Consider the following 26,268-nt stretch of genomic DNA (forward strand, 5'->3'; position numbering starts at 1 on the left):
TTTGAGACTTCTTCTAAACATTCCAGTTAGCTGGCCACTGATGAAATAATAATTCTAATTTGTCAACAGTCCAAAACTAGCCTGACAGTGTCGTCTTTATTTGGAGCTAACATTAAAGGATTACTGCAGGACTCACAGCTCGCTGAGCAATTCCTTCTTCTAGCATTTCCTGTATTACTTTCTCTACCATATCCTTGTATGCTAGTGGAAGATGACATTGTTTCACAACAAACTTTTGATGTTCTTGCGCACTAATCATATACTGAGCATTTCTAATAGTGGCAGATGAGTCAGAAAAAAAAATTCCTATATTTCTGCAAAGCATTATATAATGGTGCTCGAGCTGCCTCTGAAGCACCTCCATCACTTGAAACACTATACCTTACCATATTCAAGAAAGACTCATCTCTTCATTGCTCAGTCATCAGAATATTCTGGCGTCTCATGCAATCATCAAGTCAATTAGGCTCAGATTGAAGGATCGCCTTAAGGCAAGTCATTCACAATGCACCCGTCACAAAACAGAACTGATCTATCCCATGACAACCTTCACATTTATCATCCATTCATCTCCTAACATTTTTTTGGTGGGAACTAAAAACATCTACATCTAATATCATGCCTCTGGTACAGTTAAGAAATGTGGCTCTACCTCACTACCTTGACAATCAAATGCTAACGAAATCTATCTCTTAATGGAACAACTGGCCCAGTTTTTAACTTCCTCTCATTTCTGAAATGTACTTTTACTTGTAACTAATAATGGACTGCCTGTGTCAAAGGCAGAACTTAGGCAACAAAACGTACAAAGATATCAGTATCAGATTCACAGCTGGAATTTATGGGTTACTTCTTCCAAAATAATTTCTCTTATGTCTAATGTAGTAACAAAATTAACATTGCACACCACCTCTGCTTCCACTTCCACAGTTATTATGTCTTTTGCCACTAGCACGTGTCTCTGTTGCTGAGATTCTCTATTTTCTGGGGGGTTTCTCTGGAATCTCCAGAACATATCTCCACAACTGATGGAACCACAGTCCTCTTGTTGTTTTTTATTTCAGGTCCATATTGATGTTCTTTGCGAAAATTCAGCCTACACCAGTTTTCTTTGTTTGATCTGTTCCACTGAAAACTCCTACCTATTAATAATAATTGTTTCTGTTGTGATTCCAACCATTCCATTGATAAGATTGGTGTCACCTATCGAAAGCAGCAAGTCTGCACATTTCTTCATGTTTGTAGTAGTCATTTGAAGGGCTCTACCTCATCCTTGCACCTCCCACCTAAACTGATGTATTAATTCCGCTGGACTATGTGAGCTGCATAGGAACTGAGTCTTTTGAACTGTCTGCTCAAACAACATGGTGGGGCTCATAAATATGATGGGTTATAGTTCTGAATCATGATTATACTGTGTTTATCTTGTGATGCCTCTGATCAGTTTGCTGACAGCAACTCTAGACAGAACTGCTTATGTATAGTACACTCATAGTCAATGAGTCGCATTCTAAGTGATATTTGTCCCTCCAAGTATCTGCATATAATTTCTATGTGATAGTCGTTAGACCATGTGGGAAATAATATATAGTAAAACTGTTCTAGCCATGCCCTAGCATAGACGTCATTGAGAGAATGATGAAAGAACTCAAATATTAACACTGCAAAAAATGCTCATAGTCAAAACCTTCCATCTCTTATTGTAGCGGAAGTCCTTGGACATTTACATCATTATTCCTACGATGTAAGAGGCTGTAAACTTCTGTTTCAGCATCTAATTCATCTTCATATGTGGAGCCATACTGTCCCACCCTTCGACATTTGTTGTTGTTGATGTTTCCCTCATTTTCATGACTGCAACATAACCAAGCCCCTACTTGGTATACTTGCTCATGAAGTGTCCTCAAAAGATATCGATGACGCTGATTAACTTCACACTGGCCTTCTTTGAACTATAACAGGGACCTGGTCCCTTCGCAGCTCACAACCATAATAGACATAGCACGACTAGAACTTTCCTACATACTTTCTAGTTCATTGCCACTCTCACCTAATTTAAGCAGTCTATCCTTAGAGTATAAATTTTCCTCCACGGTACTCAACCTTAACACGTCTAACCGATCCTCCAGTCCTTGGAATGATACACTGTATTTCACTATTTGTCCATGATCTGTAGTTTGTTGGTCCAGTAAAAGCTTTAAATCACATTGCATGGCCTCCTCAAGCTCTCTAATCCCATCCCATAACCTCACTTGTTTCACTCAGTTTGTTTCAGTTGTGTTCTACATCTTCGAAATTCTCTCCTCCAGTTCCATTTGAAATTTCTTCTACAACTGAATGCTAAGGGCTTGGAACCTCTCTTCTGAGCTGCACTTCCTCAGTTTTCTGAGTAAGTTTTTCAGTTGTTACTCGCCACTCCCTTGCCCTCCTTTCTTGCTATTCACTAAGTTCGCTTGATTTTTGTCTCTTCTATCGAAAACTTTCACCTCGTTCCGTTATTCTCCCGTTCAGATTTTTGCTTTGTTCCACTATTTTCCCCGCTTGAATTCTTCTATTGTTTTTCAGCTTCTTTTTCCATTTCTTCAATGTAAAAATATATAAGCTGAAACCACTCCTTGAGTGATTCTTGTCTCATAAATTCCCCAACTTGCTTTTCGTTTTCGCGTAGTTGCGTGTGACCAGAGCCTAAATGTGGTTGCAGGTGCTGTAACATTACTTAAAACATTACTACACCTTTCAAAAACGTGCACTGCAAAGGAACACCATCATAGAAGTGCTAGGAGTTTCAAATTTCCTGCCAGAGGTCGCAATAACTTGCTCACTGAACAAACGAAGTGCATCCTGTTCGCTGTTTCCACCCTTGCACTGTATATCCACATTTTATAAAGACCCTGATTTTTAATCAGATGCACCTCACACTTCTAAACCTATTAAGGCTTCCCGAAATCGCTCTTGCATACACAAAAAAAATAAACCATAAACTTCTGTCAGTTTCCCTAAATTGTACACAAACACAAGACAAACAGAAAAAAAAACAAAATCACAACACATCAAACGTAATACAAACAGAACATTTCTAACAACAAAACAACAGTGACAATATACAAGGAAAATCCATTTGATAGCTGAAATAAATTCATTCAGTACACATACTATTCATATTACCTCTATCCTTCACCTCAGTCTATCAGAAATTCCGAACTACCGTTCTTTAATCCTTTGGCAGGGTACATCAAGCAAATGGTTGCTGTTAACCAATAATTTAGGCAGCAGTCCCAATTTTGGCAATGAGTCGCGGTGCGATGTGTACCTAATTTGCAGTCTGACATCAAATACACTGTTACTTTAACACACTTACTTTTGTTAATTTCTTAGCTAATGTAACACTCACTTATCACGATCTCCACCTAATAATCACCTCTCTATAAAATTGCAATAGATAACTTTATTTCTTTTTAATAGTTCAACAATAGGGTCATAGTATCGAACATAATTTTACTCATGCGAAATTTATCTTACTCTCTCATAAATGCGTGAAGGATTCAAATGGCGTTGTCATATGAAAGTCTTCGGCTTCTTTTAAATATTCCATGCAAATGATTTATACATTAAGCACATTTGATTTGATTCGAATACTCAAAAAAACTACACTTACCAACATAATGCAAGGGCATGGTCCATACTTAACATAAAAATTATATTCACCTGGCTATATACACTAAATAGTGGCAGGGAAGGCCGTGATCTGCATATGAAGCAAGAAGTTTAGTATAGGAATTCCATAATCAAACACTCGTTCACTCAGTCTTAGCTCAATCCAGGACAAATGACAAACCAGAACCAAATCTATTGGATTGCATTACTCCAAAATGACGGCAAATAATCCACCTGTATAAGTGTTCTCTCTGCTCTGTAATTTTAATTCTATCCTGTGATTGACAGAGAAATAAATTTCGATGCAATCTGAGCGGAACGTGGTTGAACACATTAGCGTGCATGCAAAGAAATCCTATCCCTTTTATGAGAAAAATTACCTTTCAATCGGAAACTTGCACATAAATTTTATAATCACTCAAGGTGCAACCATTTGCTGATGAGTATTGGAAGAAAGATAAAAATTTCTTCCAGCGAGCTTGTGGCATCCAGACTGAACAAATAAGCCGAACAAATTTCGAGTCCGTAAATACTATGAAAAGCATACAGTTCTGTTCCACACTTCACATTGTGATGGTCTGCGATTTCACTTTACACATTGGAAGCAACTGCACTTTACTACATGCATCGGAATGTATTATGTTCTTTTTACTAAACACCATGTGGTAGCCAGCACTCTCATAGACAAAGTATTCCCTCTAGAGACCATAAAACTTTTCATCCGAAATTACCTCTGCTATAAACAGTCTGGTTTCCCCCTAATATCTAATATGCTGAAATTAAGATAGTTAAATATGAACATGAGACACTAAGTAAATTGAAATATCTCCATTCACAGACTGCCTGAAGACAATTCCACCATTACCCTGTCTCTGCGTCAAGGTGTGCTTCTAGGCCTGACGAGTGGTGACCTCCCTCACCAACCCCTGTAGTGGGGGTCGCCACCAGAGATCACCAGAGTGTCCGCTTGCCAACCTAACCGTGACTACCCGCTCATGGTCATGTCAAACCTCTCTGCTTTTCTGCGTAAGCTGCCACTACCAGCAAAACTGCACTAGCAGACAACAGATACACTTAGGAAACACTCATACGTTCATCTCAGTTTCACATACTGGATGGAAAAATAGGAAAAGGATAGAGCAATGCGTAAATATCAGAGAAATACCGAGAATAAAATGACTCATGTCCTTCCGAGAGGTGTGTCACAATCAGAAACACATATCGAGTTGGCATTGTTAAACAAGACAGACGTACAATAGCAAAAATACTTTGGATATGGATCTGACGGATATGTCTGAATGATTTTAATAACATCTGGTTATTAAGAAGGAAACTGCATCATCTGAAACAATGTTGTGTTCTTCTACAATATATTCATTATGGCAGTTGTCGATCACCTGATATAGTGTCCCGCCGCGCCCCCCCCCCCCCCCCCCCAACGCAGGAAAACGCGAAGAATTGAGAGAGATCAGCTCCTTCCCGAGTTATATGAGGAAAATGGAATGGATAATAAGTATTCGTTTATATCTCGCTGAAAGCAATGCATGTATCCTTCTTTTTCCCTTGCCCTTTAAGGTTTCAGTGTGTCTCTTCATCAATCTTATCATGACCCACAGTTGTAGTGTGCTTTAGACAAAGCACAATCGTGCCACTGCTTTAAGAACCCGTGTCTGCGTGCAGTGCTGTTGGAGGAGATGAGGGTATAAGCGCTCCTCTACCAGAGATTTAATAACTGGAGACAACAACGGTGTGGTGGACAATGAGTGCGGAGTGACTTAAAACTTCCTAAACAACCTTTGTGTTCAGACGCAAATTCACTCTATCGCCTCTAGTTTTCTGTAGAAATTCTCTGGGAAATTACTCTTCATAGATGAAGATGTCTTCTGTGGGTAAGAGACTAAAGTCTGTCTATGGTCCACAGAAAATTTATTTCTGTTTTCTGAATATACTGGTATGGGATTTGTGAGGCACAGTTATAAGCCATCTTAATTCTTTTTAACTGGTAATTCATTGTTGATTTGTTTCAGAAAAAAGCTCATCAGACCTACTGGACAAACAGCTAAAGCAATCAAAGCATAGTAGACAAGACACACCAGACGAAATGACCACTTCGAAAAAAGACATAAAAAAGACACAGAGTGCAGGTATGTACGAAAAGGCGAAACGTCTGCACCAGCAGGTTTCACACCTTACAGAAAAGCATCAGAGGCGGCAAGCTCAATGGTTGGAAGTTCAGGACCATATTCTCCAACACAAAGCTTTCACCGAAGAGCACGTCGTTGACATGGGCGACAAAATTTGTTACTGTAAATTCAAAGAACCTAAACTAGCTTCAGTCTCTCTAGAAGCGAAAGATGGAAGTATCACTGGCAGTATAAAAACTGAAAATGTTCAAGCTGCAAAATTAGAAGAACAAGCTAAAGTAAATACAACCAACGGTAGTAAGAAGCCAGAAAAGGAGAAATCAGAATTTTCTCCATTTTCATCCACTTCTGGAGACCACAGTTCTGTAAGGACCAGTGCTGGAAAACCACACACACAGTCAGTTACAGCCTCTGTTCATTCATCTGATTTCAACTCAGAGGAGACAGGTGACATTAAACTAACATCAGTAAGTCTCACACAAAGTTCTACGGCTAAACACAGCCAGGAAATTCCCACACAGGGAACATCGTGGCTCATCCAAAAACTATCAAGGCGTCCACCTAAGGGAGAAGTACAGGTAGCTCCAGGTCCATCAGGAAACAGTCACGAATATCCAATTCATGTAGAAGGTACAGGAAGTGTTCCTCATCAGAACAAACAAACTCCAGCAACTGGACATGACGGTACTTCCTCTGCCTTACAAGCATCTTCCTTAACTACAGGAAGGGCACCAAGTCAGAATGCACAGAGTTCGACGAATGCACATGCTGAAACTTCCTCTGCAGTACCCTCATCTGCCTCGACTTATGGTAATGTACCAAGCCAGATTGCACAAAGTTTGGTAAATGCACATGTTCCAACATTCTCTGCAACACCACCATCACCCTGGACTACAGGAGGTGTAACAAGTCAGAATGCCTACAGTTTGGCAAATGCACATGCTGAAACTTCTTCTGCAATACCACAATTTTCCTGGATTACAGGAGGTGTATCTGATCAGAAAGAACGTAGTTCCACAAATGCACAAGCTGAAGCTACTTATGCTCCACTACAGTCCCCATGGACTACCGGAAGTGTACCAAGTCAGAATGCACACACATCAGCAAGTGCACAAGCTGAAACATCTGTGACAATACCACCATCTCCCTGGCCTACAGGAAGTGTACAAAGTCAGAACGCACAGACAATGGCAAATGCACAACCTGAAACATCCTCTGCAATAACACAATCCCCACGTACTACAGGAGGTCTACAAAGTGAGAAGGCATACAGTTCAGCAAATGCACATGCTGAAACTTTCTTTGCAGTACTACCACCATCCATGACAACAGGAGGAGTAACAGGTCAGAATGCAAACATTGTAGCCAATGCAAATGCAGAAACCTCACTTGCAATACCAGCATCTTCCACAACAACAGGAAGTGTACTAAGTCAGAATACACACAATTCAGCAAATGCACATGTTGAAACATTCTCAGTGTTACAACCATTTTCCTGGACAACAGGAAGTGTACCAACTCAGAATGCCTACACTCTGGCAAATGCACAAGCTGGTACTTCTTCTGCACTACCATCATCTCCCTTAACTGCAAGCAGTGTAACAAGTCAGAACACACACACTTCAACAAATGCACATTCTGAAATTTCCTCGCCATTGTCACCATCTCCCTGGACTGCAGGAAGTGTACGTAATCAGAAAACACAGAGTTCAGCAAAGGCACATGCTGAAACTTCCTTTACATTACAACCACCTTCGAATACAGGAAGTGTAGCAGGTCATAAAACACACAGTGCAGCAAATGCACAGTCTGATACTTACTCTGCAACACCACAATCTTCCTTGACTACAAGTAGTGTAACGAGTAAGAAAGCACACACTTCAACGTATACACATGCTGAATCTTTGTCTGCAATACCACCATCACCCATGACAACAGGAGGTGTAGTGAGTCAGACTGCACACAGTTCGGCAAATGCACAAACTATAACTTTCCCTGCAATTACTATATCGCCTTGGACTACTGGAAGTATACCAAACCCCATTGCGCAAAGTGTGGCAGATTCACAAGCTGAAATTTTCTCTGCAGTGCCACCATATCCCTTGACCTCAAGTAGTGCACCAAGTCAGAAACCACACACTTCAGCAAAATCACATCCTGGAACTTCGTCTGCAATACCATCACCCATGACAGCAAGAGGGGTAACAAGTCAGAACCCATACAATTCGGCAAATGCACATGCTGAGATTTCCTCTGCAGTACCAACATCTCTCTGGACTGCTGCAAGGGTACCAGGTCAGATTGCACACAGTCTAGCAAGTGCACATGCAGAAACAATATCTGCAATACCAACATCTTCCTCGGCTACAGGAGGTGTACTAAGTCAGAATACACACAGCCCAGCAAATGTACATGCAGAAACGTTTCCTGCCTTACAACCACCCCCTGTCAAAGTAGGAAGTGTGCCAAATACCAATGCACAGAGTTCGGCAAATTCATATGCTAAAACTTTCTCTGTAGTACCATCATCCCTGTGGTCTACCGGAAAAGTATCAAGTCAGATGGCACATAGTTCAGCAAATGCATTAGCTGCAGCTTCCTCCACATTACCACTATCACCCAAAACCACAGGAGGTGTACCCAGTCAGAAAGCACACAGTTTGGCAAATGCAAATGCTGAATCACCCTCAGCAATTCCAATATCTCCCTGGACAGCAGGAGGTGTACTAAGGCAGAATGCACACATTTCAGCAAACGCATATTCTGAAACTTCTGGTGCAGCAGCTCCATCTCTCTGGAGTACAGGAAGTTTACCAAGTCAGAATGTGCACAGTACGGCAAATGCACAAGCTGAAACATCCTCCAAAATAGCACAATCTCCTTGGACTACAATGGATGTACTAAGTCAGAATACTCACAGTTCAGCAAGTGCACATGCTGTAATGCCCTCTGCATTACGACCATTAACGATGATTAAAGTAGGTGTACCAAGTAAGAACGCACACAGTTCTGCAAATGCACATGCAGAAACATCCTCTACCTTACAACCATCCCCTATGACTATCGGTAGCATAACCATTCCAGATGAACAGAGTTCAGAGAACTCACATGCTCAAACTGCCTCTGCAATACCACCATCCATCTGGACTACAGGACTTTCACCAAGTCAGACAGCACACAATTTGGCAAATGCACAAGCTGGAACTTACTCTACAATTCCACTATCCCCCTTGACTACAGGAAGTACACCGAAACAAATCACCCAAAATTTGGCAAATGCATATACTGAAACTTCCTCTGCAATACCACCATCTCCATTGACTACAAGTAGCGTACCAAGCCAGGAAGCACAGACTTCAGCAGGAGCACATGGTGGAACTTTATCTGCAATACCACCATCACCTATGACGACAGGAGGTGTGCCAAATCAGAATGCACACAATTCGGCAAATGCGCATGCTGTAGCTTCGCCATCATCTCAAATGACTACGAAAAGTGTATCAAGTCAGAATAACCACAATTTAACAAATGCAAAGGCTGCAACTTCCTCTACCTTACCAGCATCTCCCATGACTTTGGAAAGTGTACCACATCAGAATGGACAGAGTTCGGTAAATGCAAATGCTGAGACTTCGTCTCCAATATCATCATCTACCTGGAAAGCTGGAAGGTTATCAGGTGTGACTGCACACAGTTCAGCAGATGCACATGGCACATATTCCTCTGCAGTACCTCCATCTCCCTGGACTATAGGAAATGTACCACACAAGATGGCTCACGGTTCTGCAGATGCACATGCAGCAACTCCCTCAGCAAAACCACAATATTCGTCGACTACAGGAAATAAACCAAGTGAGAATACACACAGCTCAGCAAATACAAATGCTGAAACTTCCTCTGCCTTACAGCAAACTACCATGAATATAAAAAATCCAACAAATCACAATGCAAAGAGTTCCACTAATGCACATTCTGAAACTTCCTCTGCAGAACCAACATCGCCCTGGACTACAGGAGATGTACCAAGTCACAACGCACACATAACAGAAAATGCACAAGCTGGAAGAACTTCTACAGTAGCACCACCTTCCTTGACTACAGGGAGTGAACCAACTACAAACACACACAGTTCAGCTAAAGCACAAGCTGAAATTTCCCCTGCTTTACAATCATTGCCTTTGACTATTGGAAGTGTACCAATTGAGAACACAGCAAGTTTGGCAAATGTGCAGGCTGAAACTTCCTCTGCAATATCACCATCATCGATAAATGCTGGAGAAATACCAAGTAAGAAAGTATACAGTTCAGCCAATGTACGTGCTGAAACTTCCTCTGCAGTACCACCATCACACTGGACTACAGGAAGTGTACTAAGTCAGAAGGCACACAGTTTAGCAAATACAAATTCCGAAACGACTGCTGCAATAGCAGCATCTACCTGGACTACAGTTAGTGTACCAATTCAGAATGCACAAAGTATGGCAAATGCACATGCCGGAACAGCATCAGCAATACCATCATCAACCATGGCTTCAGCTATTGTACTAAGTAAGAATGCAGACAGCTTGACAAACACAAATGCTGAACGTTCGTCTGCAGTAACACCATCTTCCACGACTGCAGGAACTGTACCAAATTCGATTTTACACACTTCAGCAAATGCACAGGCTGAAACTTCCTCATCTATACAATCATCTCCATTGACTATAGGAAGTGTGACAAGGAAGAATGCAGAGAGTGAGGCAAATGCACATGCTGAAAGTTCCTATGATGTACTAACATCCCCCTGGACGACAGGAATCGTACCAAGTCAACACGCTCAAAGTTCAGCAAATGCACAGGCAGAACTGTATCCCGTAAAACCATTAACACTCTTAACTATGGGAGAAGTACGAAGTCAAAATTCTTACAGGTCCCCAAATGCACATGTTGAAGTATCCGCGGCAATACCACCATCACCTATGACTAAAGGAAATGTACCAAGTCAAAAAGAACCCAATTCAGCAAAAGCACATGATGAAACATCATCTGTTAAACCTTCATTTTCCCAGAATTCAGGTAGTTCAACTAATACGAAAACACACAGTACGGCAAATGCACAGGCTGAACCATCCATGACTATCGGAGAAGTACCAAGTCAAAGTGCCTACAGTTCAGCCAATGCACATTCTGAAGCATACTCTGCAATAGCACACAGTTCAGTAGAAGCACATGCTGAATCGTCAGCAGTAATTCCACCATTTTCCTGGAGTACAGGCAGTGCACTTAGTGAGAAAACGAAAAGTATGGCAAATGCACAAACTGAAATTTCCTCAGCAGTACCAACATTACAAAGGACTGCAGGAAATGTACTAAATAAGAAGGCACACAGTACAGCAAATTCACATTCTGAAACATCTGCTGCAACAGCACCATCTACATGGACTACCGGTACAGCACCAAGTCTGAATACACACAGCATTGGAAATGTACATTCTGGAACTGCCTCAGCAATCCCCCCATCAGCCATTCTCTCAGGAGATGTACCTAGTCATAATGCACACATCTCATCAACTGCACATGCTGAAAGTGCTTCTGCAATAGGACCACCTTCCTTAACTGCAGGGAATTTACCAACTCCAAACATACACAGTTCAGCTGAAGCACATGCTGAAATTTCCCCTGCATTAAAACCATCTCCTTTGTCTATTGGAAGTGTACCAAGTCAGAATACAGAGAGTCTGGCAAATGCGCAGGCTGAAATTTCCTCTACAATACCACCACCATCCATTACTATCGGACAAGTACCAAGTCAAAGTGCCTACAGTTCAGCCAATGCACAGGCTGAAGCATACTCTACAATAGCCTCATCACCAATGACTACAGAAGGTATACCAAGTCCAAAAGCACACAGTTCAGCAGAAGCACATGCTGAATCGTTTGCAGTAATTCCACCACATTTCTGGACTACAGGTAGTTCACCTAGTGAGAAAACGCACAGTATGGCAAATGTACAAACTGAAATTTCCTCAGCAGTACCAACATTACCCTGGACTACAGGAAGTGTACTAAATGAGAAGGCACACAGTACAGCAAGTTCACATTCTGAAACATCTGCTGCAACAGCACTATCTACATGGACTACCAGTAGTGTTCACAGTCCGAATGCACACAGCATGGCAAATGCACATGCTGGAATTGCCTCAGCAATCCCCCCATTAGCCATTCTTTCAGGTGATGTACCTAGTCATAATGGACACAGCTCATCAACTGCACATGCTGAAAGTGCTTCTGCAATAGGACCACCTTCCTTAACTGCAGGGAATTTACCAACTCCAAACATACACAGTTCAGCTAAAGCACATGCTGCAATTTCCCCTGCTTTAAAACCATCACCTTTGACTACTGGAAATGTACCTAGTCTGAAAACAGAGAGCTTAGCAAATGCACAGGCTGAAACATCCTCTGCAATACCATCATCATCTATGACTATCGGAAAAGTACCAAGTCAAAGTGCCTACAGTTCAGCAGATGCACAGGCTGAAGCATACTCTGCAATAGCACCATCACCAATGACTACAGGAGGTATACCTAGTCCGAAAGCACACAGCTCAACAAGAGCACATGCTGAATCGTTGGCAGTAATTACACCATATTTCTGGACTACAGGCAGTGCACCTAGTGAGAAAACGCACATTATGGCAAATGCACAAACTGAAATTTCCTCAGCAGTACCAACATCACCCTGGACTACAGGAAGTGTACTAAATGAGAAGACACACAGTACAGCAAATTCACATACTCAAACATCTGCTGCAACTGCACCATCAACATGGACTACCAGTAGTCTACAAAGCCCGAATGCACACAGCATGGCACATGCACATGCTGGAAATGCCTCAGCAATCCCTCCAGCATCCATTGCTTCGGGAGATGTACCTAGTCATAATGAACACATCTCGTCAACTGCACATGCTGAAAGTGCTTCTGCAGTGGGACCACCTTCCTTAACTAAAGGGAATTTACAAACTCCAAACGTACACAGTTCAGCTAAAGCACATGCTGAAATTTCCCCTGCTTTAAAACCATCTCCTTTGACTATTGTAGGTGTAGCAAGTCAGAATACAGGAAGCTTAGCAAATGCACAGGCTGAAACTTCATCTGCATTACCATTATCATCCACGACTATCGGGAGGGTACCAGGTCAAGGTGCCTACAGTTCAGCCAATGTACATGCTGAAGCATACCCTGCAATAGCTCTGTCACCAATGACTACAGAAGGTATACCAATTCCGAAAGCACACAGTTCAGCTGAAGCACATGCTGAATCGTTAGCAGTAATTCCACCATATTTCTGGACTACAGGTAGTGCACCTAGTGAGAAAACAGACATTATGGCAAATGTACAAACTGTAACTTCCTCAGCAGTACCAACATTACCCTGGACTACAGGAAGTGTACTAAATGAGAAGACACACAGTACAGCAAATTCACATTCTGAAACATCTGCTGCAACTGCACCATCTCCATGGACTACTGGTAGTGTACAAAGTCTGAATTCACACAGCATGGCAAATGCACATGCTGGAACTGCCTCAGCAATACCCCCAACAGCCATTCTTTCAGGAGATGTACCAAGTCCTAATGCACACAGCTCATCAATTGCACATGCTGAAAGTGCTTCTGCAATAGTACCATCTTACTTAACCAAAGGGAATTTACCACCTCCAAACATACACAGTTCAGCTAAAGCACATGCCGAAATTTCCCCTGTTTTAAAACCATCATCCTTGACTACTGGAAATGTACCAAGTCAGAAAACAGAGGGCATAGCAAATTCACAGGCTGAAACATCCTCTGCAATACCATCATCATCCATGACGATCGGAAAAGTACCAAGTCAAAGTGCCTACACTTCAGCAAATGCTCAGGCTGAAGCATATTCTGCAATAGCACCATCAGAAATGACTACAGGAGGTATACCAAGTCCGAAAGCACACAGTTCAGCAGAAGCACATGCTGAATCGTTAGCAGTAATTCCACCACATTTCTGGACTACAAGTAGTGCACCTAGTGAGAAATCGCACAGTATGGCAAATGCACAAACTGAAATTTCCTCAGCAGTACCAACATTACCCTGGACTACAGGAAGTGTACAAAATGAGAAGGCACACAGTACAGCAAATTCACATTCTGAAACATCTGCTGCAACAGCACCATCTACATGGACTACTGGTAGTGTACACAGTCTGAATGCACACAGCATGGCAAATGCGCATGCTGGAACTGCCTCAGCAATCCCACCATCAGCCATTGTTTCAGGAGATGTACCTAGTCATAATGCACACAGCTCATCAACTGCACGAGCTGAATCTGCTTCTGCAATTGGACCGCCTTCCTTAACTAAAGCGAATTTACCAGATCAAAATATACAGAGTTCAGCTAAAGCACATGCTTCAATTTCCCCTGCTTTAAAACCATCACCTTTGACTACTGGAAATGTACCAAGTCAAAAAACAGAGAACTTATCAAATGCACAGGCTGAAACATCCTCTGCAATACCATCATCATCCATGACGATCGGAAAAGTACCAAGTAAAAGTGCCTACAGTTCAGCCAATGCACAGGCTGAAGCATACTCTGCAATAGCACCATCACCAATGACTACAGGTGGTATACCAAGTCCGAAAGCACACAGTTCAGCTGAAGCACATGCTGAATCGTTAGCAGTAATTCCACCATATTTCTGGACTACAGGTAGTGCACCTAGTGAGAAAACGCACATTATGGCAAATGTACAAACTGTAACTTCCTCAGCAGTACCAACATTACCCTGGACTACAGGAAGTGTACTAAATGAGAAGACACACAGTACAGCAAATTCACATTCTGAAACATCTGCTGCAACTGCACCATCTCCCTGGACTACTGGTAGCGTACACAGTCCGAATGAACACAGCATGGCAAATGCACATGCTGGAATTGCCTCAGCAAACCCCCCATTAGCCATTCATTCAGGTGATGTACCTAGTCATAATTCACACAGCTCATCAACTGCACATGCTGAAAGTGCTTCTGCAATAGGACCACCTTCCTTAACTGCAGGGAATTTACCAACTCCAAACGTACAGAGTTCAGCTAAAGGACATGCTGATATTTCCCCTGCTTTAAAACCATCACCTTTGACTACTGGAAATGTACCAAGTCAGAAAACAGAGAACCTAGCAAATGCACAGGCTGAAACATCCTCTGCAATACCATCATCATCCATGACTATCGGAAAAGTACCAAGTCAAAGTGCCTTCAGTTCAGCCAATGCACAGGCTGAAGCATACTCTGCAATAGCACCATCACCAATGACTACAGGTGGTATACCAAGTCCGAAAGCACACAGTTCAGCTGAAGCACATGCTGAATCGTTAGCAGTAATTCCACCATATTTCTGGACTACAGGTAGTGCACCTAGTGAGAAAACGCACATTATGGCAAATGTACAAACTGTAACTTCCTCAGCAGTACCAACATTACCCTGGACTACAGGAAGTGTACTAAATGAGAAGACACACAGTACAGCAAATTCACATTCTGAAACATCTGCTGCAACTGCACCATCTCCATGGACTACTGGTAGTGTACACAGTCTGAATGCACACAGCATGGCAAATGCGCATGCTGGAACTGCCTCAGCAATCCCATCATCAGCCATTCTTTCAGGAGATGTACCAAGTCATAATTCACACAGCACATCAACTGCACATGCTGAAGGTGCTTCTGCAATGGGACCACCTTCCTTATCTGCAGGGAATTTACCAACTCCAAACACACACAGTTCAGCTAAAGCACATGCTTCAATTTCCCCTGCTTTAAAACCATCACCTTTGACTACTGGAAATGTACCAAGTCAGAAAACAGAGAGCTTAGCAAATGCACAGGCTGAAACATCCTCTGCAATACCATTATCATCCATGACGATCAGAAAAGTACCAAGTCAAAGTGCCTACAGTTCAGCCAATGCACAGGCTGAAGCATACTCTGCAATAGCACCATCACCAATGACTACAGGAGGTATACCAAGTCCGAAAGCACACACTTCAGCAGAAGCACATGCTGAATCGTTAGCAGTAATTCCACCATATTTCTGGACGACAGGTGGTACACCTATTGAGAAAACGCACAGTATGGCAAATGCACAAACTCAAATTTCCTCAGCAGTATCAACATTACCCTGGACTACAGGAAGTGTACTAAATGAGAAGGTACACAGTACAGCAAATTCACATTCTGAAACATCTGCTGCAACTGCACCATCTCCATGGACTACTGGTAGTGTACACAGTCTGAATGCACACAGCATGGCAAATGCGCATGCTGGAACTGCCTCAGCAATCCCATCATCAGCCATTCTTTCAGGCGATGTACCAAGTCATAATTCACACGGCTCATTAACTGCACATGCTGAAGGTGCCTCTGCAATGGGACCACCTTCCTTAACTGCAGGGGATTTACCAACTCCAAACATACACAGTTCAGCTAAAGCACATGTTGCAACTTCCCCTGCTTTTAAACCATCACCTTTGACTACTGGAAATGTACCAAGTCAGAAAACAGAGAGCTTAGCAAATGCACAGGCTGAAACATCCTCTGCAATACCATCATCATCCATGACGATCAGAAAAGTACCAAGTCAAAGTGCCTACAGTTCAGCCAATGCACAGGCTGAAGCATACTCTGCAATAGCACCATCACCAATGACTACAGGAGGTATACCAAGTCCAAAAGCACACACTTCAGCAGAAGCACATGCTGAATCGTTAGCAGTAATTCCACAATATTTCTGGACTACAGGTAGTGCACCTAGTGAGAAAACGCACAGTATGGCAAATACACAAGCTGAAATTTCCTCAGCAGTACCAACATTACCCTGGACTACAGGAAGTGTACTAAATGATAAGGCACACAGTGCAGCAAATTCACATTCTGAAACATCTGCTGCAACTGCACCATCTCCCTGGACTACTGGTAGTGTACACAGTCCGAATGCACACAGCATGGCAAATGCACATGCTGGAACTGCCTCAGCAATCCCCTCATCAGCCATTCTTTCAGGAGATGTACCAAGTCATAATTCACACAGCTCATCAACTGCACATGCTGAAGGTGCTTCTGCAGTGGGACCACCTTACTTAACTAAATGGAATTTGCCAACTCCAAACATACACAGTTCAGCTAAAGCACATGCTGAAATTTCCACTGCTTTAAAACCATCTCCTTTGACTACTGTCGGTGTAGCAAGTCAGAATACAGAAAGCTTAGCAAATGCACAGGCTGAAACTTCATCTGCATTACCATCATCATCCATGACTATCGGGAGGGTACCAGGTCAAGGTGCCTACAGTTCAGCCAATGTAGAAGCTGAAGCATACCCTGCAATAGCTCTATCACCAATGACTACAGAAGGTATACCAATTCCGAAAGCACACAGTTCAGCTGAAGCACATGCTGAATCATTAGCAGTAATTCCACCATTTTTCTTGACTACAGGTGGTGCACCTATTGAGAAAACGCACAGTATGGCAAATGCACAAACTCAAATTTCCTCAGCAGTATCAACATTACCCTGGACTACAGGAAGTGTACTAAATGAGAAGGCACACAGTACAGCAAATTCACATTCTGAAACATCCGCTGCAACTGCATCTCTCTGGACTACTGGTAGTGTACACAGTCCGAATGCACACAGCATGGCAAATGCACATGCTGGAACTGCCTCAGCAATCCCTCCATTAGCCTTTCTTTCAGGTGATGTACCTAGTCATAATGCACACAGCTTATCAACTGCACATGCTGGAAGTGCTTCTGCAATAGGACCACCTTCCTTAACTGCAGGGAATTTACCAATTCCAAACATACACAGTTCAGATAAAGCACATGCTGAAATTTCCCCTGCTTTAAAACCATCATCCTTGACTACTGGAAATGTACCAAGTCAGAAAACAGAGGGCGTAGCAAATTCACAGGCTGAAACACCCTCTGCAATACCATTATCATCCATGACTATCGGAAAAGTACCAAGTCAAAGTGCCTCTAGTTCAGATAATTCACAGGCTGAAGCATATTCTGCAATAGGACCATCACCAGTGACTACAGGATGTATACCTAGTCCGCAAGCACTCAGCTCAGCAGAAGCACATGCTGAATCGTTAGCAGTAATTCCACCATTTTCCTGGACTACAGGTAGTGCACCTAGTGAGAAAACGCACAGTATGTCAACTGCACATGCTGAAATTTCCTCTGCAGTACCAACATTACCCTGGACTACAGGAAGTGTACTAAGTGGGATGGCGCACAGTACACCAAATTCACATTCTGAAACATCTGCTGTAACAGCCACATCTCCATGGACTACCGGTAGTGAACCTAGTCTGAATATACACATCATGGAAAATGCACATGCTGCAACTGCGTCAGCAATCCCACCATCAGCCATACTTTCAAGAGATGTACCTAGTCATGATGTACACAGCTCATCAACTGCGGACACTGAGAGCACTTCTGCAATTGGACCACCTTATTTAACTACAGGGAGTTTACCAAATCCAAATATACACAATTCGGCTAAAGCACATGCTGAAATATCCCCTTCTTTTAAACCATCTCCTTTGACTGCTGGAAGTGTACCAAGTCAGAATACAGAGCGTTTGGTAAATGCACAGGCTGAAACGTCCTATGCAATACCATCATCATCCATGACTATTGGAGTAATACCAAGCCAAAGTGCCTACAGCTCGGCAAATGCACATGCTGAAGCATACTCTGCAATAGCACGATCACCAATGGCTACAGGTGGTATACCAAGTCCGAAAGCACACAGTTCAGCAGATGCACATGCTGAATCTTTAGCAGTAATTCCACCGTTTTTCTGGAGTACAGGTAGTGTACCTAACGAGAAAACGCACAGTTTTGCACTTGCACATGTTGAAACAGTCTCCACAATACCACCATCAGTCTTGACTTCAGGAGGTGTACCCAATCAGAACATACACAGCTCACCAAATGCACCTGCTGAAACTGCTTCTACAGTAGCACTGCCTTTCTTGAACATAGGAAGTGTACCCTTTCCAAATACACACAGTTTAACTAAAGCACATGCTGAAAATTCCCTTGCTTTACAACCATCTCCTTTGACTATAGGAAGTGTATCAAATCTGAACACAGAGAGTTTGGCAAAAGCGCATGCTGAAACTTTCTCTGCAGTATCGTCTCCCTGGACTACAGGAGGAATACCAAGTAACAATGCTCAAAGCTCAGGAAATACGCGGGCTGAAACTTACCCTGCAGTACTACCATCATCCATGACTATGGTGGAAGTACCAAGAAATAATGCATACACCCCAGCAAATGCACAGGCTGGAACTTCCTCTTCAGTATCACCATCACCCTTGACCTTGGAAGAAGTACCAGCTCAGAATGCATACAGCTCGGCAAATGCACATGCTGCAACTTCCTCTGCAGTACCACCATCACCTTGGACCACTGGAAATGTACCAAGTCAGAAGGCACACAGCTCAGCAAGTTCTCATTCTGAAACATCTGCTGCTTTGGCGCCATCTTCGTGGACTGCAAGCATTGTACCAATTGAGACTGGACACACTACGGCAAACGCACATGCTGCAGCAGTCTCAGTAATACCACTATCAATCATGACTTCAGGAGGTGTACCCAGTCAGAATACAAAGAGCACAGCAAATCCACATTCTGAAAGTGCTTCTACAGTAGCACCGCCTTCCTTGACTACAGGGAGTGTACCCACTCCAAATACCCACAGTTCAGCCGAAGCACATGTTGAAATTTCCCCTGCTTTGCAGCCATCTGCTTTGACTATAGGAAGTGTACCAAATCAGAATACAGAGAGTTTGGCAAATGCGCATGCTGAAACTTTCTCTGCAATATCATCACCCTGGACTACAGGAGGAATACCAAGTAACAATGCTCAAAGCTCAGGAAATACGAGGGCTGAAACTTACCCTGCAGTACTACCATCATCCATGACTATGGTGGAAGTACCAAGAAATAATGCATACACCCCAGCAAATGCACAAGCTGGAACTTCCTCTTCAGTATCACCATCACCCTTGACCTTGGAAGAAGTACCAGCTCAGAATGCATACAGCTCGGCAAATGCACATGCTGCAACTTCCTCTGCAGTACCACCATCACCTTGGACCACTGGAAATGTACCAAGTCAGAAGGCACACAGCTCAGCAAGTTCTCATTCTGAAACATCAACTGCTTTGGCACCATCTTCGTGGACTACAAGCATTGTACCAATTGAGACGGGACATACTACGGCAAACGCACATGCTGCAGCAGTCTCAGTAATACCACTATCAATCATGACTTCAGGAGGTGCACCCAGTCAGAATACAAAGAGCTCAGCAAATCCACATTCTGAAAGTGCTTCTACAGTAGCACCGCCTTCCTTGACTACAGGAAGTGCACCCACTCCAAATACCCACAATTCAGCTGAAGCACATGTTGAAATTTCCCCTGCTTTACAACCATCTGCTTTGACTATAGGAAGTGTACCAAATCAGAATACAGAGAGTTTGGCAAATGCGCATGCTGAAACTTTCTCTGCAATATCATCACCCTGGACTACAGGAAGAATACCAAGTAACAATGCTCAAAGCTCAGGAAATACGCGGGCTGAAACTTACCCTGCAGTACTACCATCATCCATGACTATGGTGGAAGTACCAATAAATAATGCATACTCCCCAGCAAATGCACAAGCTGGAACTACCTCTTCAGTATCACCATCACCCTTGACCTTGGAAGAAGTACCAGCTCAGAATGCATACAGCTCGGCAAATGCACATGCTGCAACTTCCTCTGCAGTACCACCATCACCTTGGACTACTGGAAATATACCAAGTCAGAAGGCACACAGCTCAGCAAGTGCTCATTCTGAAACATCTGCTGCTTTGGCGCCATCTTCGTGGACTGCAAGCAGTGTACCAATTGAGACTGGACCCACTATGGCAACCGCACATGCTGCAACAGCCTCAGTAATACCACCATCAATCATGACTTCAGGAGGAGTACCCAGTCAGAACACAGAGAGCTCAGCAAATGCACATGAGGAAAGTGTTTCTATAGTAGCACCACCTTCCTTGACTACAGGGAGTGTATCCACTCCAAATACCTACAGTTCAGCTAAAGCACATGCAGAAATTTCGCCTGCTTTACAACCATCTCCTTTGACTATAGGAAGTGTACCAAATCAGAATACAGAGAGTTTGGCGTATGCGCATGCTGAAACTTTCTCTGCAATACCATCATCTCTCTGGACAACAGGAAATATATCAAATCAGATCGTTGAAAATACGGCAAATGTACATGCAGAAGCTTCCTCTGCAGTACCACCATCTACTTGGATTACAGGAAGTGTTCCACATCAAAGAACACAAAGTTCCGCTGTTGCACATGCTGCAACTTCTCCTGCAACACGACAATCTTCGTCGATGGCAGAAAGTGTACCAATTAGGGATACACAGAGTTCAGTAAATGCACATGCTGCAATTTCCCTTGCACTACCGTCTTCTCCATGGGCGACAGGAACTGTGCCAAGTCAGAATGCACACAGTATGGCAAATGCAAATGCTGAAACTTCCCTTGCAATACCAACATTTCCCTGGACTACAGGGACTATACGTAGTCAGAATGAAAAGATTTCGGGAATATCAAATGCTGAATCTTTCTCTGGCATACAACCATCACACTGGACTAGAGGTAGTGTACCAAGTCAGAACACACACACTTCAGCAAAAGCACATGTGGAAACTTCCTCTGGAATTGCACCATCTTCGTTGTGTACAGGAAGTGTACCAGGTCGGAACAAAGGCACCCATGATGAAACTTTCTCTGCAATAGGAGTTTCTCCTTGGGCTGCAGCAATTGTACCAATTCAGAGCACACACAGTGTGGCAAACGCACATGCTGTAGCTCCTTCTCCAATACCACCATCTCCCTGGGCAACAGGAAGTGTACCAAGTATCAATGCACTCAGTTCGGCAAATGCACCTGCTGATAGTTCCTCAGCAGCACCGCCATCTTCCTTGAGTAAAATTAATGTACCAAGTCAATTTGGACACATCTTATCAAATGCACATGCTGAAACCTCCTCTGCACTACCACCATTTCTCTGGACTACTGAAAACGCACCAAGTCATAAGACTCACACTTCGGCATATGCACATGCTGAAACATACTCTGCAGTGGCACCACCACCGTGGACCTCTAGAACTGAATCAAGTCAGAATATAAACTCTTTAGCAAATACACATGCCGAAACGTCTTTTGCAGTAATACCATACCCCTTGACTACAGGAAGTGCACCAAGTCAGAACACACACAGTTTGGCAAATGCACATGCTGTAGCTCCTTCTCCAATACCACCATCTCCCTGGGCAACAGGAAGTGTACCAAGTATCAATGCACTCAGTTCGGCAAATGCACCTGCTGATAGTTCCTCAGCAGCACCGCCATCTTCCTTGAGTAAAATTAATGTACCAAGTCAATTTGGACACATCTTATCAAATGCACATGCTGAAACCTCCTCTGCACTACCACCATTTCTCTGGACTACTGAAAACGCACCAAGTCATAAGACTCACACTTCGGCATATGCACATGCTGAAACATACTCTGCAGTGGCACCACCACCGTGGACCTCTAGAACTGAATCAAGTCAGAATATAAACTCTTTAGCAAATACACATGCCGAAACGTCTTTTGCAGTAATACCATACCCCTTGACTACAGGAAGTGCACCAAGTCAGAACACACACAGTTTGGCAAATGCACATGCTGTAGCTCCTTCTCCAATACCACCATCTCCCTGGGCAACAGGAAGTGTACCAAGTATCAATGCACTCAGTTCGGCAAATGCACCTGCTGATAGTTCCTCAGCAGCACCGCCATCTTCCTTGAGTAAAATTAATGTACCAAGTCAATTTGGACACATCTTATCAAATGCACATGCTGAAACCTCCTCTGCACTACCACCATTTCTCTGGACTACTGAAAACGCACCAAGTCATAAGACTCACACTTCGGCATATGCACATGCTGAAACATACTCTGCAGTGGCACCACCACCGTGGACCTCTAGAACTGAATCAAGTCAGAATATAAACTCTTTAGCAAATACACATGCCGAAACGTCTTTTGCAGTAATACCATACCCCTTGACTACAGGAAGTGCACCAAGTCAGAACACACACAGTTTGGCAAATGCACATGCTGTAGCTTCCTCTGCTTTACCACCATCTCCCTGGACTACATTAAGTGTATCGATTCAAAACGCCCACAGTTTGGGAAAGGGTCATTCTGACACGTCCTCTGCAATATCATCATCTCCCTTGACTACAGGCAGTGTACCAAGTCAGAATGCACTTAGTGCAGTGAATACAGATGCTGAAGTTTCCTCTGCATTACAACCGTTTCCCTTGAGTACAGGTAGTGTACCAAGTCAATACATACACAGTTTAGCAAATGCACATGCTGAAACAGATACTACAAGTAGCTTCAGTTACGGTGGTTCTGGTGGAGTTACGGTTGGTGGCGCTTTATCACAAAAGGAAGTGTCCTTCGTGCGACATAATTTTGGTATTATAAACAAATTACTAAGGTTATTTTCTCAACAGTGTCCCATAGCTTTAAATTCTTTGAAGGAAGTTAGCCTATAGAGTCAATAAAGTTATTATCTGTGTAGTGATGAAATATCATCAAGAAGAATAATTGTGATAACTGCGGTAAGAGATCATAGCATTAAGAGTGGACACAATCCCGCCGGCTTCTCTATGAACATCGGGGCGCTTTTATTTAAGTAACTATCTTACTGGTCTCTGTAGACTGAGGAGTGCATTGTGACAGATATTAGTACCACATCGAAATGGTAACTGGAGATTGTTGCCCACAGATGAAGTCTGGAAAAGTAAGTTAAATGCCAGATTTGTGAATGATGGTCTCGAACCTCTACAAAGTCAAGTAGTTTGGAACTTAAAGTTTCATCTATGAAGCAACTATACCATGTATATAAAAGGATACAAAGATAAAAAAAAGAGAAAGATACAAAGATAAAAAGATACACAGTTTTATAAACTTCAAGTTAACGTTACATTTAATGTGCCAGATCTTATATGACTTAACTTATACTTTGCTATTTTAGTAACAAGCTTATCGTTTACAATATGATTCTGGTCTTTTAGTATTGTCGTTTAATTGTCCACTCCAAGTCACACGATGGAGAGCGGCAAAGGAATTTTGTACCTGAAATATTGTTTTTGTAATTTTTTGCTTATAAAGTACTTTGGAATCATGCAAGACTTGCATAGTAGGCAGGAAGAATACACGACAGTACAAAACGTTTGAAATCATGCATAATATTTTGATTTTAGGCGTGTAACAGTAATCAGAAATTTATGGAGTAATTTGGTCTTAATTTTTTTCTTAAGCTTGCGTAAATCTGGTGATAAAATTAACAGTGGTATTGATGTTATCTTATGTATAAATTTTTAATTTCTTTTGCTTTTTGGCTAGGTAATGCGTCGTTTATTGTTATTTCTGATTACTTTCTTTGACAGTTGCTATGTTAAATGCATACGAAACAAACATTGTTTACTGTTGAAGAAATGTACTGTGTTTTTTTGTTAATGTTACGCGTCTATGGAAAAGAGTGTTACGCAAAGACGTAATGTTAATGATTTTGTCTGAATCTCAGTCTATGAGCTGTTATATATTTATGCGGTTTAGCTTTTTAAAAAGAGTCTATGATTAATGTGTAAGACTATTCTGGTATGATGTCAAGGCGTTCGGAAAAGAGGAATATTTTGTCCCATCGTCCTTTCACAAACTTCAGCTAAAGCCGGTTCAAGGACATTTTTTGAGTGTCGTAGGCATGGTGGCGTGCCGAATGACATCGAATAATGTCCGTCAACAATCCCAATCATGAGTCTAAATCCGACGACGTTCTGAAAACTTTGTGTGTATTCACTGTTGACACTATGAACCAAAGAAAAAACGCTGTAATATGCGACCTCAGAATCTATCATAAATGTAATTCTTAGTATGATTACGGACCTTCGATAACGTTAGGTTACCCAGCCAACATGTGTCTTTTCCACTATAGAGAATTTTCAAAATCCTGCTTCCCCGTAGAAGTCACCATTCCTCGAAAAGCTCGTCTGGTCCTCGATGCCATCGATTTCTTAGTATGGATCTTGTACTTTGAACTACTATTATGAACGCTATAGAATATGTATGATACAATGTAGAAACTTACTTATCCTTGAGATTTCATACAGACATGTAATGGTAAAACCATAGTTAGATTTGTTACGAAATGCTGTGATAATTCTGTTATATTTTCTTACTTATTGAGTGCCAGCTGCCAGAAACTGAATACGAACTTGGGGAAATTTGTTTGTTGAACTGCCATCAAGACATGCGCTTGATCAACCGTCATGTTCGTAGCCATACGGTATGCAGTAGCGAATACATTATTACTGGTGGAGTGTCCTATGAGCTTTCAGTTCTGCTTCTTGGAAACACAAGATTTTCCACGGCGTCGAGAGTGCGTCCTGCATGGATCACCATGGTATACTTGCAAGAAGATCCTGGTAACTCGTGTCGTCGTCGTCGTGTGGGAGAGTAACGCTGAAGTCGTACTTCGACGTTTAATATCAGAGATAAAGGAAGACTTGATGTGCAACGATTCAGATCTTGTAAATTATCAATTTTGTGGCAGCAGTACCTGCTTTAAAGTGTAACAATCTTCATTAAATGAAAAGTTTGATAATTGTGACTGTGAATTATTTACATGTGTAGTGTTAAAAACATTTCCTTACCAAAAATACCTTGCAAACTAACCTAAAGTCTTATTTAAACTGTAAAGTTTAATAATTTTAAAGATAGCGAAAGGGTAAATATTTGATAAATAAAGTGTATTCGCGTAAGACGACGAAGCACTTCAGTGTGTTGCAGTAATGCAAGTTTCGTAAGTGCGTTCAAAATAAAGTTGGCCACCACAGTATTAATTTACTAATAACTGAGTCTACGGACCTCAGACCAACTCACTAAATGCAGGAAACCGTGGAGCAAGATTTGCGCACTTTGCATACATCTTAGATCAGCCTCTACGACTTTGACTTACGGACGTGCCTTGAATAATCATGGATCAGAATGGTTCTCACTGATTTCAGGGTCTCATTGAGTTTATGGCATGACACGATGCTTTCGGGGGAACTGGAAGCTTCAGGTTTTTAGGTAGGTATTTGTGAGTGTTATTCATAGCTGCGAGGTACATTATAACAAATGTAAGAAATGCCTATCAAAAATGTCTGCATGCTAAGATTTAATCGTAAGCAGCAATAACGTCACATATTTTGTTTCAGTCATCGTATCTGACTGAGATAAAAGATAGTTAAAT

The 26,268-nt window shown here is 42.4% G+C and overlaps 1 protein-coding gene across 1 annotated transcript; it reads left to right on the forward strand.

Moving 5' to 3' along the window:
- Positions 1–5,755: 5,755 nt before the first annotated feature.
- On the forward strand, positions 5,756–23,527 carry LOC124596498 (mucin-12-like). Its single transcript, XM_047135660.1, has one exon. The coding sequence runs from the start codon at positions 5,756–5,758 to the stop codon at positions 23,525–23,527; it is 17,772 nt and encodes a 5,923-aa protein (XP_046991616.1).
- The last annotated feature ends 2,741 nt before the right edge of the window (positions 23,528–26,268 follow it).

This window comes from Schistocerca americana, chromosome 1, assembly GCF_021461395.2.
Source record: "Schistocerca americana isolate TAMUIC-IGC-003095 chromosome 1, iqSchAmer2.1, whole genome shotgun sequence".
NCBI classification, from domain to species: domain Eukaryota; kingdom Metazoa; phylum Arthropoda; class Insecta; order Orthoptera; family Acrididae; genus Schistocerca; species Schistocerca americana.